Genomic DNA, 15,456 nt, shown 5'->3' on the forward strand with positions numbered 1-15,456 from the left:
CTCCCTTACGTGTCCTACTCGCGGCCCCTGATAGAATAGACAGGCGGCACAGAAGTGTGGAATGGTATGAGAGCCTGGTGATGAGGATCCAGGTGCTGGAAGAAAGGTGATCTTCAAGCAGCATGTAAGTAGGCTGGAACACAGGCAACAGATGCTGAGCAGGAGCAGAGCGGGCAGGTCAGGGCACAGGCAGGGTTCGGCAACAGGCGGGCAACAAAGGTACAACAGGAGCAGGCAGAAGCGGAGTCAAACAGGACGAGGTCAGGTGCAGGCAGAAGTCAGGAATATCCAAGAGGCAAGCTGGGTCGTCGTGAGATCAGGAACACAGGTATAGGCAATGGGAACAAGGGCACAGGGAGCTGATGATCAAGCAGCACCGAGCAGAGTACACAGCAGACCTAAATAGGCCGGTTGGCGCCAAACGCCAAGCATGTGCGCACGCCGACGTGCACAGGCGCGCACACGCATGCGCCCGAACGCCAGTGCGCACACCAGCGTTCACAGGATCATGCACACCAGCGCTCACAGGGGCACGCACAGCAGCGCGCACAGGAACGCACGTACATGGCGCACCAGAGCGGCCAACACCGTGACCAACAAGGTAACCTCTCTGACAAGGGCTCAAAGTATAACGATACTAGCCTACTTAGACGATCTACTCTTGATAGGTCAATCGGTAGCCCGTTTAAACCAAGGTCTGGTTACCGCAGTCAGCTACCTGGAATACTTGGGTTGGATCCTCAACCTAGTAAGATTCTCCTTAAAACCATCAAGGAGATTCCAGTACTTAGGGCTGATCATAGATACAGTCCACTAAAGGGTATTTTTACCCCAGGAAAGAATCGGTTCCTTAAAGGAACTGATCAGGTGGGTCAAAATAAAGAAGAATCCTTCTATTTATCTTTGCTTGTGTTTATTGGGAAAGATGGTGGCTTCTTCGAGGCCGTTCCTTATGCGCAGTTCCATTCAAGACTGCTGCAAAACAGTATCCTGTCAACTTGGAACAAGAAGATCCAAACTCTGGACTTACTGTTGCGTTTATCCGCCAAAGTGCATCAGAGCCTCAATTGAGGGTCGATATCCAAGAATCTTCAAAAAGGAAGATCCCTTCTACCAGTTAGCTGGAAAGTGGTAACAGATGCCAGCCCTTTGGGCTGGGGAGCAGTCCTGGAAGAAGTGTCTGTCCAAGGGAAATGGTCCAGATCAGAGATGACCTTGCCCATCAATATTCTAGAGATTCGGGCAGTACGCCTGGGCCTGGACACTCAGACTACAAAATTGTCCTGTCAGGATCCAGCCTACGGCCACATCACCCTGAAAGCACCCGATCTCATCTGATCTCGGAGGCTAAGCAGGGTCAGGCCTGGTTAGTACCTGGATGGGAGACCACCTGGAAATACCAGGTGCCGTAGGCTCAATCCGACAATGCCACATCTGTGGCTTATATCAATCACCAAGAGGGCACGAGAAGTCATGCGGCCCAGAAAGAGGTGAATTTTTTTCTGTCTTGGGCAGAAAGCAACATTCCTTGTCTGTCAGCAATTTCATTCCAGAAATGGAGAATTGACAGACGGACTACTTGAGTTGCCAACTATTGTTTCCGGGAGAATGGTTCCTTCACCCCGGCATCGTTTTGTCAATATGCCAAGGATGGGGAGTTCCGGACGTGGGTCTATTGGCGTCCGTGTTCAACAACAAGATCGACAACTTTGTGTCAAGGACAAGGGATCCGATGACATACGAAACAGATGCCTTGGTATTTCCATGGGATCAGTTTTCACTGATCTATGCTTTCCCTCCTGTTCGGCTTCCGCGCCTTCTTTGCAGGATCAAGCAAGAAGGGAAGAAGGTGATTCTTGTGGCCCAGGAGATCTTGGTTTGCCGAGATCATAAAGATGGTGGTAGGGGACCCTTGGTCCCTACCACTGTGGCCAGACCTTCTTTCGCAAGGTCTGGTATTCCATCCTTCCTTACAAACGCTAAATTTAATGGTTTGGCTATTGAGACCCACATTCTAAAATAAGTGGGCTGTCAGCTTCAGTAGTTTCTACTTTGGTTATGCTAGGAAGCCGGCCTCCAGTGTCATATACTAATGAGTCTGGAAGGCATATGTCTCCTGGTGTGAACCCAGGGGTTGGCACCCCAGGAAATATGTCATAGGTAGGGGCCTTAAATTCTTACAGATGGGGTTTGTATTTTTATTCAGGGGGAAACGTGGATTAATCCTCCAGTTAGGTCACCTCTAAATCCTTGGGACTTAACTAGTCCTGTGGGCTTTACAAAAACAGCCTTTTTTTAGAGCCAATACGGGATTTTTCCTTGGTCCTCTTGATGAGGAACATAATTTTCCTGGTTGCCATATCTTCTGCAAGAAGAGTATCAGAGTTGGCTGCTCTTTCTTGTAAAGAGTCATATTTGATTATTCTTAAGGATAAGGTTGTATTGCGGCCTCATCCTAATTTCCTTCCGAAAGGTAGTGTCAGGTTTGTTTTTTCATTTAAACCAGGATATTCTTCTGCCTTCATTTTTTTCAGAACCTCATTCTCTGAAAGGAAGGTCACTACATTTCCTTGATGTGGTGAGAGCGGTCAAGGTGTATTTAAAGGTGACTGCTCAGATGCATAAAAACAGATGTTTTCTGTTTCTGTTGCCTGACGGTCCTAAAAGAGGACAGGCAGCATTGGAATCTACGATTTCTAGGTGGATTTGTCAAGTGATTGTTCAAGCTTTTGGCTTAAAAGAAGAGAATTCCTCCTTTTTCATTTTAAAGGCACTTCACCAGGGCCCTTAGTGCTTCTTGGGCAGTGCATCACCAAGCCTCCATGGCTCAGATCTGCAAGGCCGCAACTTGGTCTTCAATCCATACATTTACCAGATTCTAGCAAGTAGATGTAAAAGATCATGAGGATATCTCCTTTGGGCGCAGTGTACTGCAGGCTGCAGTATGAGTCCTCTAGTCTCTTGGTGCCCTACTATTGTTGTGTCTCCCTCCCTTCAGTTGGCATTGCTATGGGACATCCCACATAGTAACTACTATGGCTCTGTGTCCCCTGATGTATGAAAAGAAAACAGGATTTTTAAAAACAGCTTACCTGTAAAATCCTTTTCTTTGAAGTACACCAGGGGACACAGAGTTCCCTCCCTTCTTTGGTATACACCTGTATTGCTTTGCTACAAAACTGAGGTACTCCCACCAGTGGGAGGAGTTATATAGGGAGTGCACTTTTTAATTTAGGGCGTGCCAGTGTCCATCACCTGAAGGTGGCCTATAACCCACATAGTAACTACTATGGCTCTGTGTCCCCTGATGTACTTCAAAGAAAAGGACTTTACAGGTAAGCTGTTTTAAAAAACCCTGTTTTTCTGGGGAAAAAATGCATTTTGACTTGCACATGGTTAGATGGTGGAAATCAGCAGAGCTTCTCATTTCAGAGCTTCCCCTCAAATCTAGAGCAACTGCACTTGAAGTGCACTTCTACTGCACAGTATATTTGCCTTTAGTAAATCAACCCCCATGCCTATGATATATTAGAAATATCTTATTAATTGACAACTTTGTTTAAAAAAAAAATACAATTTCATTTTCTTTTCTGCATTTTCCAAAAACGTAACAAAATTTACATTTTCAAAAAACTCGCTATACCTTTCAGAACATATCTTGGGTGTTTGCTTTCCAAAATTGGGTAATTTTTTTTTGGTGTTTGCTGTGTAAAAGTCTCACAGTTATGCTGTGAAAAATTCTCACACGTGCTATCTTCATACTTAGGAGGCATAGCAGAATATGTTCTGAGGTGTAATTATAAGTATGCCTATGCTGTGTGTGAGAAATAACATGTTAAAATTACAGCTTTGAAGAAATTAAATAAAAAAAAAAAAACTCCTTTTCAAAAAAATTGTGACAGAACTTAAAACCTTGGACTATATTTGTATTCTCCTGACATTTTAGGGCCTCAAGAAATTAGAGTCAGTACATCAGTTCAATTCAGTTCATCAGATCAATTTTCAAATATATACAGTGCCTTGCAAAAGTATTCACCCCCTTGGCTTTTTACCTATTTTGTTACATTACAGCCTTTAGTTCAGTTTTTTTTAATCCGAATTATATGTGATGGATCAGAACACAATAGTCTAAGTTGGTGAAGTAAAATTAGAAAAATATATACATAAAACTATTTTTTAGGAAATAAAAAACTGATAACTGACGTGTGTATGTATTCACCCCCTTTGTTATGAAGCCCATAAAAATCTCTCCTGCAACCAATTACCTTCAGAAGTCACATAATTAGTGAAATGATGTCCACCTGTGTGAAAGAGTCACATGATCTGTCATTACATATACACACCTTTTTGAAAGGCCCCAGAGGCTGCAACACCTAAGCAAGAGGCATCACTAGCCAAACCCTGCCATGAAGACCAAGGAACTCTCCAAACAAGTAAGGGGCAATGTTGTTAAGTACAAGTCAGGGTTAGGTTATAAAAAAATATCCAAATCTTTGATGATCCCTAGGAGCACTATCATAACCAAATGGAAAGAACATGGCACAACAGCAAACCTGCCAAGAGACGGCCGCACACCAAAACTCATGAACCGGGCAAGGAGGGCATTAATCAGAGAGGCAGCACAGAGACCTAAGGTAACCTTGGAGGAGCTGCAGAGTTCCACAGCAGAGACTGGAGTATCTGTACATAGGACGACAATAAGCCGTATGCTCCATAGAGTTGGGCTTTATGGCAGAGTGGCCAGAAGAAAGCCATTACTTTCAGCACAAAACAAAATGGCATGTTTTGAGTTTGCGAAAAGGCATGTGGGAGACTCCAAAATGTATGGAGGAAGGTGCTCTGGTCTGATGAGACTAAAATTTTACTTTTTGGGCATGAAAGAAAAGGCTATGTCTGGCGCAAAACCCAACACATCACATCACCGCTGGTGGTGGCAGCATCATGCTGTGGGGATGTTTTTCAGCAGTCGGGACTGGGAAACTCGTCAGGGTTGAGGGAAATATGGATGTTGCTAAATACAGGGATATTCTTGAGCAAAACCTGTACCACTCTGTGTGCGATTTGAGGCTAGGACGGAGGTTCACCTTCCAGCAGGACAATGACCCCAAACACACTGATAAAGCAACACTTGAGTGGTTTAAGGGGAAACATGTAAATGTGTTGAAATGGCCTAATCAAAGCCCAGACTTCAATCCAATAGAAAATCTATGGTCAGACTTAAAGATTGCTGTACACAAGCGCAAACCATCCAACTTGAAGGAGCTGGAGCAGTTTGGAGATTGGAGAAAAGCCAGTGTAGCGCCAGTATTTAAAAAGGGCCCAAAGTACACCCCTGGGAATTACAGACCAGTTAGCCTAACATCAATAGTATGCAAGCTCTTGGAGGGGATGATAAGGGACTATATACAAGATTTTAGTAATGAAAACAGTATCATTAGCAGTAATCAGCATGGATTCATAAAGAATCATTCTTGCCAAGCCAATCTATTAACCTACTATGAGGAGGCGAGTTGCCATCTAGATAAAGGAAGGCCCGTAGACGTGGTGTATCTGTATTTTGCAAAAGCATTTGACACAGTTCCCCATAAATGTTTACTGTACAAAATAAGGTCCGTTGGCATGGACCATAGGGTGAGTACATAGATTAAAAACTGACTACGAGGGTGGTAATAAATGGGGAGTACTGGGAATGGTCAGGGGTGGGTAGTGGGGTCCAGGGTTGTGTGCTGGGACCAATCCTATTTAATTTGTTCATAAACAACCTGGAGGATGGGGTAAACAGTTCAATCTCTGTATTTGTGGACGATACTAAGCTAAGCAGGGCAATAACTTCTCCGCAGGATGTGGAAACCCTGCAAGAAGATCTGAACAAATTAACCACTTCAGCCCCGGAAGGATTTACCCCCTTCCTGACCAGAGCACTTTTTACAATTTGGCACTGCGTCGCTTTAACTGCTAATTGCGCTGTCAGGCAATGCTGTACCCAAACGAAATATGCGTCCTTTTCTTCCCACAAATAGAGCTTTCTTTTGATGTCATTTGATCACCTCTGCGGTTTTTATTTTTTGCGCTATAAACGGAAAAAGACCGAAAATTTTGAAAAAAAATGACATTTTCTACTTTTTGTTATAAAAAAAATCCAATAAACTCAATTTTAGTCATACATTTAGGCCAAAATGTATTCGGCCACATGTCTTTGGTACAAAAAAAATGTCAATAAGCGTATATTTATTGGTTTGCGCAAAAGTTATAGCGTCTACAAACTAGGGTTCATTTTCTGGAATTTACACAGCTTTTAGTTTATGACTGCCTATGTCATTTCTTGAGGTGCTAAAATGGCAGGGCAGTACAAACCCCCCCAAATGACCCCATTTTGGAAAGTAGACACCCCAAGGAAATTGCTAAGAGGCATGTTGAGCCCATTGAATATTATTTTTTTTTTTGTCCCAAGTGGTTGAATAATGAAAAAAAAAAAAAAAAAAAATTACAAAAAGTTGTCACTAAATAATATATTGCTCACACAGGCCATGGGCATATGTGGAATTGCACCCCAAAATACATTCAGCTGCTTCTCCTGAGTACGGGGATACTACATGTGTGAGACTTTTTGGGAGCCTAGCCGCGCACGGAGCCCCGAAAACCAATCACCGCCTTCAGGATTTATAAGGGCGTAAATTTTTGATTTCACTCCTCACTACCTATCACAGTTTTGAAGGCCATAAAATGCCCAGATGGCACAAAAACCCCCAAAATGACCCCATTTTGGAAAGTAGACACCCCAAGCTATTTGCTGAGAGGCATGTTGAGTCCATGGAATATTTTATATTTTGACACAAGTTGCGGGAAAGTGACACATTTTTTTTTTTTTTGCACAAAGTTGTCACTAAATGATATATTGCTCACACAGGCCATGGGCATATGTGGAATTGCACCCCAAAATACATTTAGCTGCTTCTCCTGAGTATGGGATACCACATGTGTGGGACTTTTTGGGAGCCTAACCGCGTACGGGACCCCGAAAACCAAGCACCGCCTTCAGGCTTTCTAAGGGTGTAAATTTTTGATTTCACTCTTCACTGCCTATCACAGTTTCGGAGGCCATGGAATGTGGAATGCCCAGGTGGCACAAACCCCCCTCCAAATGACCCCATTTTGGAAAGCAGACACCCCAAGCTATTTGCTGAGAGGCATGGTGAGTATTTTGCAGCTCTCATTTGTTTTTTGAAAATGAAGAAAGACAAGAAAAAAACATTTTTTTTTTTCTTTTTTCAATTTTCAAATCTTTGTGACAAAAAGTGAGGTCTACAAAATACTCACTATACCTCTCAGCAAATAGCTTGGGGTGTCTACTTTCCAAAATAGGGTCATTTGGGAGGGTTTTGGCCACCTGGGAATTCCATGGCCTCCGAAACTGTGATAGGCAGTCAAGAGTGAAATCAAAAATTTACGCCCTTAGAAAGCCTGAAGGCGGTGCTTGGATTTCGGGGTCCCGTGCGCGGCTAGGCTCCCAAAAAGTCTCACACATGTGGTATCTCCGTACTCAGGAGAAGCAACAGAATGTATTTTGGGGTGTAAATTCACATATTCCCATGGCATGTTTGAGCAATATATCATTTAGTGACAACTTTGTGCAAAAAAAAAAAAAAAAATTTGTCTTTTTCCCGCAACTTGTGTCACAATATAAAATATTCCATGGACTCGACATGCCTCTCAGCAAATAGCTTGGGGTGTCTACCTTCCAAAATGGGGTCATTTAGGGGGGTTTGGAACTGTCCTGGCATTTTATGCACAACATTTAGAAGCTTATGTCACACATCGCCCACTCTTCTAACCACTTGAAGACAAAGCCCTTTCTGACACTTTTTGTTTACATGAAAAAATTATTTTTTTTTGCAAGAAAATTACTTTGAACCCCCAAACATTATATATTTTTTTAAAGCAAATGCCCTACAGATTAAAATGGTGGGTGTTTCATTTTTTTTTTTCACACAGTATTTGCGCAGCGATTTTTCAAACGCATTTTTTGGGGAAAAAACACACTTTTTAAAATTTTAATGCACTAAAACACACTATATTGCCCAAATGTTTGATGAAATAAAAAAGATGATCTTAGGCCGAGGACGTGGATACCAAACATGACATGCTTTAAAATTGCGCACAAACGTGCAGTGGCAACAAAATAAATACATTTTTAAAAGCCTTTACAGGTTACCACTTTAGATTTACAGAGGAGGTCTACTGCTAAAATTACTACCCTCGATCTGACCTTCGCGGTGATACCTCACATGCATGGTGCAATTGCTGTTTACATTTGACGCCAGACCGACGCTTGCGTTCGCCTTAGCGCGAGAGCAGGGGGGGACGGGGTGCTTTTTTTTTTTTTTTTCCTTTATTTTTTTTTGCTTTTTTATCTTATTTTAAAACTGTTCCTTTCATTTTTTTTTTTTTTAATCATTTTTATTGTTATCCCAGGGAATGTAAATATCCCCTATGATAGCAATAGGTAGTGACAGGTACTCTTTTTTGAAAAAATTGGGGTCTATTAGACCCTAGATCTCTCCTCTGCCCTCACCAAGATCGGTGTGATAAAATGCTTTCCCAATTTCCCAATGGCGCTGTTTACATCCGGCGAAATCTAAGTCATGAAATGCTTGTAGCTTCCGGTTTCTTAGGCCATAGAGATGTTTGGAGCCACTCTGGTCTCTGATCAGCTCTATGGTCAGCTGGCTGAATCACCGGCTGCATTCTCAGGTTCCCTGTTGAGACAGGCGAGCCAGAGAAAAACACGGAAGACGGTGGGGGGGGCATTCCTTCTCACTGCTTGTAAAAGCAGTCTAGAGACTAATTAGCCGCTAGGATTGCTTTGACATGAAAGCCGACCGCTGGCTGAAAAGAATGATACCAAGATGATGCCTAAACCTGCAGGCATCATTCTGGTATAACCACTCAAAGTCGTGAATTGCGTACCTGAAGACAAAAAAATGGTTAACAATAAAACACAGTAAACGGTAAAGTATAAAAAATTGCATACCTGAAAAGTAAACATGATAAAACATAATAACAATAAAACATTGCAGAATAGAATACAGTAAAAAAGAGCAGAACAATAGAGAGAGAGAGAACAATAAAACGACAACTATTTTTTTTTTTATGTTATATATTTTTTTGTGTTTTTTTTTTAAACTTTTTTTTGTAACTGTAACTTTTATAACTGTAACCGGTTCCAGGTTCGGGTCTCTCAAAATGCGATGGCATCTTGGGAGACCCTGTGAAAGTGTGCCTAGTTTGTGCAATGCTGTACCCTACGCTAATACTCAACTAGTGTATGGTAGCATTCAAAACATTCACCAATGCAAAGACCCGGATTATCAGGACAGGAGGGACAATAATAGCAGGTGTCACACCTATATCCGCGCTTGCTGCAGACACGACATCTTTTTTGGGGGGTTCGTTGGGTAGGGGTACTCGGGAGGACATAAAAATGCCTCTCATGCAGCCGACTGCATTTGGTTGGGGATGTGAATGGGGGAAGTACGGGTGCTGCAGAAGTGGTGGGTTCCCAATTCAGATTGGCGAATGCAGCAGGAAGGGCACTATGGGCACGACGGGCCTGTGTTTGTCTTCTTGGTGGCAGCGGGACACTACTTGTGCTTGCCACCTCACCAGCTTGAACTGCACTTATGGGACTCGCCACGTCACCAAGTGTTACTGCAGTGCTGGTTTGATTACGACCGGGGTGTACTAGGCCGCTGGTGCTTGCCAGTTCACCAAAACGCTACCAAAAAAACTGTTAGCGATCGCAGGGATCAGGCCTGACTCTGCAAACACTGCAGTTATGCGTTTCGTGTTTTGTAATTGACAGTGATCAATCGATACTGCACTTGGGTGGGCTGGGCCGGGCGGAGGGGCAAAACGCAGGTGCTAGCAGGTATCTGGGTTGATCACGCTAACACTGCATTTTTGGGAACCCTAAACTGCTGGGGACGCTAGTATAGATCTGATCGGATCAGATATTGATCCGTTCAGATACTATACCACTAAGGGAGGTGTACGGTGCGTGCGTGGGTGTTAGCGGTACTGGCACTAACCTGATGCTGCCTGGGGCTGGTGCTTGCCAGTTCACCAAAACGCTACCAAAAAAACTGTTAGCGATCGCAGTGATCAGGCCTGACTCTGCGAACGCTGCAGTTATGCGTTTAGTGTTTTGTAAATGACAGTGATCGATCGATACTGCACTTGGGTGGGCTGGGCTGGGCCGGGCCGGGCGGAGGGGCAAAACGCAGGTGCTAGCAAGTATCTGGGCTGATCCCGCTAACACTGCGTTTTTGGGAACCCTAAACTGCTGGGGACGCTAGTATAGATCTGATTGGATCAGATATTGATCTGTTCAGATACTATACCACTAAGGGAGGTATACGGTGCGTGCGTGGGTGTTAGCGGTACTGGCGCTAACCTGACGCTGCCTGGGGCGACGCATATCACCGCCGGGCGATCAGGGGGCTAAACCTTTATTCGGTAATAAACGGCGGGGTGCCCTGACACTATAAAAAATAAACGAACTAACCAGCGTCACCCGTAACAGTTATACGGTGATCACTGGTGAAAGGGTTAACTAGGGGGCAATCAAGGGGTTAAAACCTTTATTAAATAGTATATGGGGGTCCCTGTTGCTATAAAACGCTGACGGCGAACCTAAATATTTACCTCCCTAACTAGCGTCACCAGTGACACTAATAGAGCGATCAGAAAAACGATCGCTTAGTGACACTGGCGACGGGGGGTGATCAAGGGGTTAAAACTTTATTAGGGGGGTATCCTAGACCTAAAGGGGGCTAACACTCACTGCCCTACCACACTAACTGTCACAAACTGACACCAATGCAGTAATCAGAAAAAAAAAACTGCTTGGTGTCAGTGTGACGGGGGGGGGGGGGAATCGGGGGTGTAATGTGTGCCTGGCATGTTCTACTGAGTGTGTATGTGTTGGTGCACTCACATTGATGTCTTCTCTCCTCGGCGCCAGAACGGAAAATACCGAGCTGAGGAGAGATGACATCATTTCCTTTGCTGCTGTTTAGCATACAGCAGCAGATGAAGAATCTGATTGGCTGGGAGCGCCCGGGGGAGGCAGATCACTTACAGGTACGTGATTCTGCCTGCCCGTGCCATTCTGCCGCAGTATATCTGCATGAGGCGGTCGGCAAGTGGTTAATGGGGTGAGCAACTACATGGCAAATGAGATTTAATGTAGAAAAATTTAAAATAATGCATTTGGGTGGCAAACATATGAATGCAATCTATACACTGGGGGGAGAACCTCTGGGAGAATCTAAGATGGAAAAGGGGATTAACTCCAGAGATAAAACGATAATTCTCCCGCTCCACAAGACTCAGGTCCGGCCGCACATAGAGTATGCTGTCTAGTTCTGGGCACCAGTCCTCAGGAAGGATGTACCGGAAATGGAGCGAGTACAAAGAAGGGCAACAAAGCTAATAAAGGGTCTGGAGGATATTACTTATGAAGAAAGGTTGCGAGCACTGAACTTATTCTCTCTGGAGAAGAGACGCTTAAGAGGGAATATGATTTCAATTTACAAATACTGTACTGGTGACCCCACAATGAGGTTAAAACTTTTTTTGCAGAAGGGAGTTTAACAAGACACTTGGCCACTCATTAAAATTAGAAGAAAAGAGGTTTAACCTTAAACTACGTAGAGGGTTCTTTACTGTAAGAGCGGCAAGGATGTGGAATTCCCTTCCACAGACGGTGGTCTCAGCGGGGAGCATCGATAGTTTCAAGAAACTATTAGATAAGCACCTGAACGACCGCAACATACAGGGATATACAATGTAATACTGACATATAATCACACACATAGGTTGGACTTGTGTCTTTTTTCAACCTCACCTACTATGTAACTATTGTATTGTAGCCTATTGAACTAAGCCACGTTTCCCTTATACCTTTTTTTTTTTTTTAAACATCAATAAAAACTTTTGGAAAAGAAAATGGTCTGGGCAGGAAGAGGGTGAAAGTATCCTGTCTTGAGATGGTTAAACCTTCTAGGGCCACTATTCATGGTTATCCCAAAACTGATGATCTGTAGGGGCTTTTAAAGCATCGCCTATGGAAAATATAGTATACTGTTGTCATTTTGTGGTTGTGCACACATTTAAAGCTTGACATGTTTGGTTTCCTTCTTTCCCATTACCTTCAACTTAGCACAACTTCATCTTTTATTTTACAAAAAATAGGTAATATATTATATTTGTGTGTCCTAAAATTAACTTTAACCACTTGCTTTCTGCCCCATAGCAGTTTTACAGGGCGGAAGCTATGTGCCGGATCATGTATATATACGTGATCCGGCTCCTCTCTGTACGAGGCACATATGCGTGCCGCCGGCAGCTCGCTCCAGCTGTGATCACACAACGCGGTAGAACAGCGGTGGTTACCTCGGACTTGATGTCTGCGGGCACCCACCGATCATCATCCTGCCGACACACAGAACGGTGGTCTGCCTATGTAAACAAGGCAGATTGCGGTTCTGACAGGAGGGAAGACATGGATCTTGTGTCTCTGCAAAGCAGGGACCAGGATCCATATTATCCCCTAGTAAAAGCACCTCCAACACTGTACAAAAACACAAGCTAGGCACACAGTTAACCCTTTGATTGTCCCTGATGTTAACCTCTTCCCAGCCAGTGTCATTAGTACAGTGACAGTGCATATTTTTTAGCACGGTATAAGTGTCACTGGTTCCCAAAAAGTGTCAGTTAGTGTCAGAATGTCCGCCACAAAATTGTCAGTCTTTTTCTTTTTATATCGCGCAGAAATAAAAAGCAGAGGTGATCAAATACCAACAAAGAAAGCTCTATTTGTGGGGGAAAAAGGACATACATTTTATTTGGGTACAGAGTAGCCCGACCGTGCAATTGTCAGTTAAAGTAACGCAATCCTGTATCGCAAAAAATGGCCTGGTCAGGAAGGGGAGTAAATCTTTCTGAGGTCAAGTTAATAATGTATTTTGTATTAAAATGTTGCACTTGATAAACTTTGCGCATATAAAGTGTGACAAAAAATTAGAACTACCACCTGTTTTTATTATCCAGGGTCTCTGCTTTTAGAAAATATATGTTTGCCGTTTTAACTAGTCTTCAGGCCTAAAATCTTTTTTAAACGTGTGCAGATTGTGTGAAAACAGCTCTGGCAGCAAAAAGGTTAATGCTTTATTAAATATGTAATGTTTTTTTTTTTTTAACTTTCAGATGGAAGGCAAAGAAATTGAACTTGAAAATGACTTGAAGCCCTTGCAGTTTTATTCCATAGAAAACGGAGACTGTGTATTGGTTAGATGGTGATAGAAAAAACAATGACCCCAGCAGCCCCAAGTTCTTCTTTTTTTTTTTCCTTTGAACATAGAGAACATCTTATATCCACCTTACAATGCATATATTTATTAAACATTTATTGAAATTGTAATATCCTGGCATTACTGTGGTTTTTCTTGTGCTACTATTTACCTCTGATGATGACGGAGCAGTCGTGCTCACGTTTAGGGCACTATACGTTTCAGGGACAAATGCATTCATCCTTGTATGCATAGGGCCCTAAATGTGAGTACCACTCAGTACAGCATTTACCCCCATCCAAACTCAACCCACCATAAACTTTTACAGGCTTGCAAGCAGCAAATGTTCCTCTCGGGCCACATTAAAATACTGGGATGGATGCCTGGGAGGCAGGTAACCGTTGTCCAATGTGGTGTTTCTGTGTCGCCAAAAATGGTCTGATTTTAGATCAGGTTTGGTGAGTTTGCAGCTATTCAAAATAATGGGCTGCCTTAACACAGCACCAGTTAATACACAACATACTGTGCACTAACCACTTTATTACCAAATTTTTTTTAATACATGCTGAAAAAGTAGCTGTACTAACTGCCCCTCCTCTTTTCTTGGACATCAAGGTAACACTCTTGAATTATGTGAATGTCAGTGGACAAGGGGAGACATATGAGCTGTGAGGAGCACTCTGCTGCAAGTTTCAGGAAATGGTAAGGCACATGCAGCTTGCAAGAGATGGCGGAGAGAGGACCAATTGACCGAGGATCGGCGACGGAGGAGTGAGAATAAGGTGGAGACTGACAGGTGGAACAGCCCGAGAGCAGGGCAAGTGGAAGCTGGGATACACTGATAGGTGAGTGTGGGGATATGGACAGAGGAGAAGCCGACATCTGATAGGTGAACAAGGGACACACTGATTGAAGGAGCGGCAGATACGCGGTGAGTAAGGGAGTGGGACATAATTATATGACTAATAACAAAAGGAAGGAATCCACCCTACCTCACCCCTCTTAGGATTTACTACGGTCCCTACTGCCTGCTGCCCAGCTCTCTCCATACTTTGTAGTGGAGAGGGCACACAGGGTGCCTCCCCAGCGTGGACCACCTGGCTCCCCCCCCCCGCACAATGATTCTGAGATTGCTAAACTTTAGAGACCGGGACGGGCTTCTAAGAGCTGCAAGAGGAATGAAGGAGCTCTCCTAATCAAAACAGCAAACTGCTCCTGTTCCCAGATTACACTATGGAAACACTGAAACAGCGCAGATCGTTTGATGGAGTCAAGGCAGCCATGTGAGCGAAGGGAATCAAATATAGCATCCTCTTCCCGGCAAAACTGAGGGTGGTGAGGCAATTCGGTTCTTCACTAATCCCAGGGATGCCGCCTCGTGGCTGGACTCCCTGCCACTGCAACGCTGAGAACAGACCGTCTTTTCTTTTCTAATTGTGACATGTGATGTGAGATTGAGATGCTGGCTGGCTTGGAATCTCATATTATTCCCGGGGACCGGACTCTGCTCCCTATGTTTTCCTGGCATTTCTGTTAGTTCACCTTCAGGGTCTGAGTTCTGTTTGCGGACCTTTTTTTTCTTTTGGTCAAACCGTGGTAAGTTCTGATCCTTATGCCACCGCAGGGTGACAAACCCTCGAGGTTGGTCTCCCCTGAAGTTCATGATGCACTAGACTGCCAAATGTTTTGTTACCCATGGATAGCCCAGGTGAACTGTACCTTTGTTTTTGGCATTGACTGGACTAAATATGTTTTTTCTCTCCTTTTTTTTTTTTCCCCTTTTCTTTTTTTCGCTACTGCTCTCTAGCATCTCGTATTGGGACAGTTGTTGCGTTCTCCCTCTCTAATAGGGATAGCAGTCACTCCCCTGTGAATTTGCAGGGGAGGGGGGTGACTGACTGTTCCTGCCTACTGAGCGCGCGCCTCCTTGTTTAAGTTTCTCTGAGGATTGGGGAACTATGCATGACAGGTTTTTTTTGCATTTTTCAATAAGGATGTCAATGTGACTGAAGAAGTATATGTTATACAAATGCTGAGGAGTGGTCCTCCGTCCGGGTAGTGGCAACACCCCTGCTACTTACACACGGTATTGGAGCTCACTGTG

At 43.8% G+C, this 15,456-nt stretch overlaps 1 protein-coding gene and 1 non-coding gene across 7 annotated transcripts in view; both read left to right on the top strand.

The window, feature by feature from the left end:
* Positions 1 to 13,483, top strand: part of TBCE (tubulin folding cofactor E) — a 689,063-nt gene extending 675,580 nt beyond the window's left edge. For all 6 annotated transcript variants that reach the window (XR_012243941.1, XM_073627582.1, XM_073627581.1 and 3 more), the window contains one exon: positions 13,270 to 13,483. Coding sequence is in view for 4 of the 6 variants with exons in the window: in XM_073627581.1 (XP_073483682.1) it covers positions 13,270 to 13,362 (93 nt within the window). In the remaining 2 variants the exon portion in view is untranslated. The remainder of the gene's footprint in view (positions 1 to 13,269) is intronic.
* On the top strand, positions 1,297 to 1,415 carry LOC141141915 (5S ribosomal RNA). Its single transcript, XR_012244274.1, has one exon. It is a non-coding gene; the product is annotated as a 5S ribosomal RNA (ribosomal RNA).
* Positions 13,484 to 15,456: the final 1,973 nt, after the last annotated feature.

This window comes from Aquarana catesbeiana, linkage group LG04 (genome assembly GCF_042186555.1).
Source record: "Aquarana catesbeiana isolate 2022-GZ linkage group LG04, ASM4218655v1, whole genome shotgun sequence".
Classification (NCBI taxonomy): domain Eukaryota; kingdom Metazoa; phylum Chordata; class Amphibia; order Anura; family Ranidae; genus Aquarana; species Aquarana catesbeiana.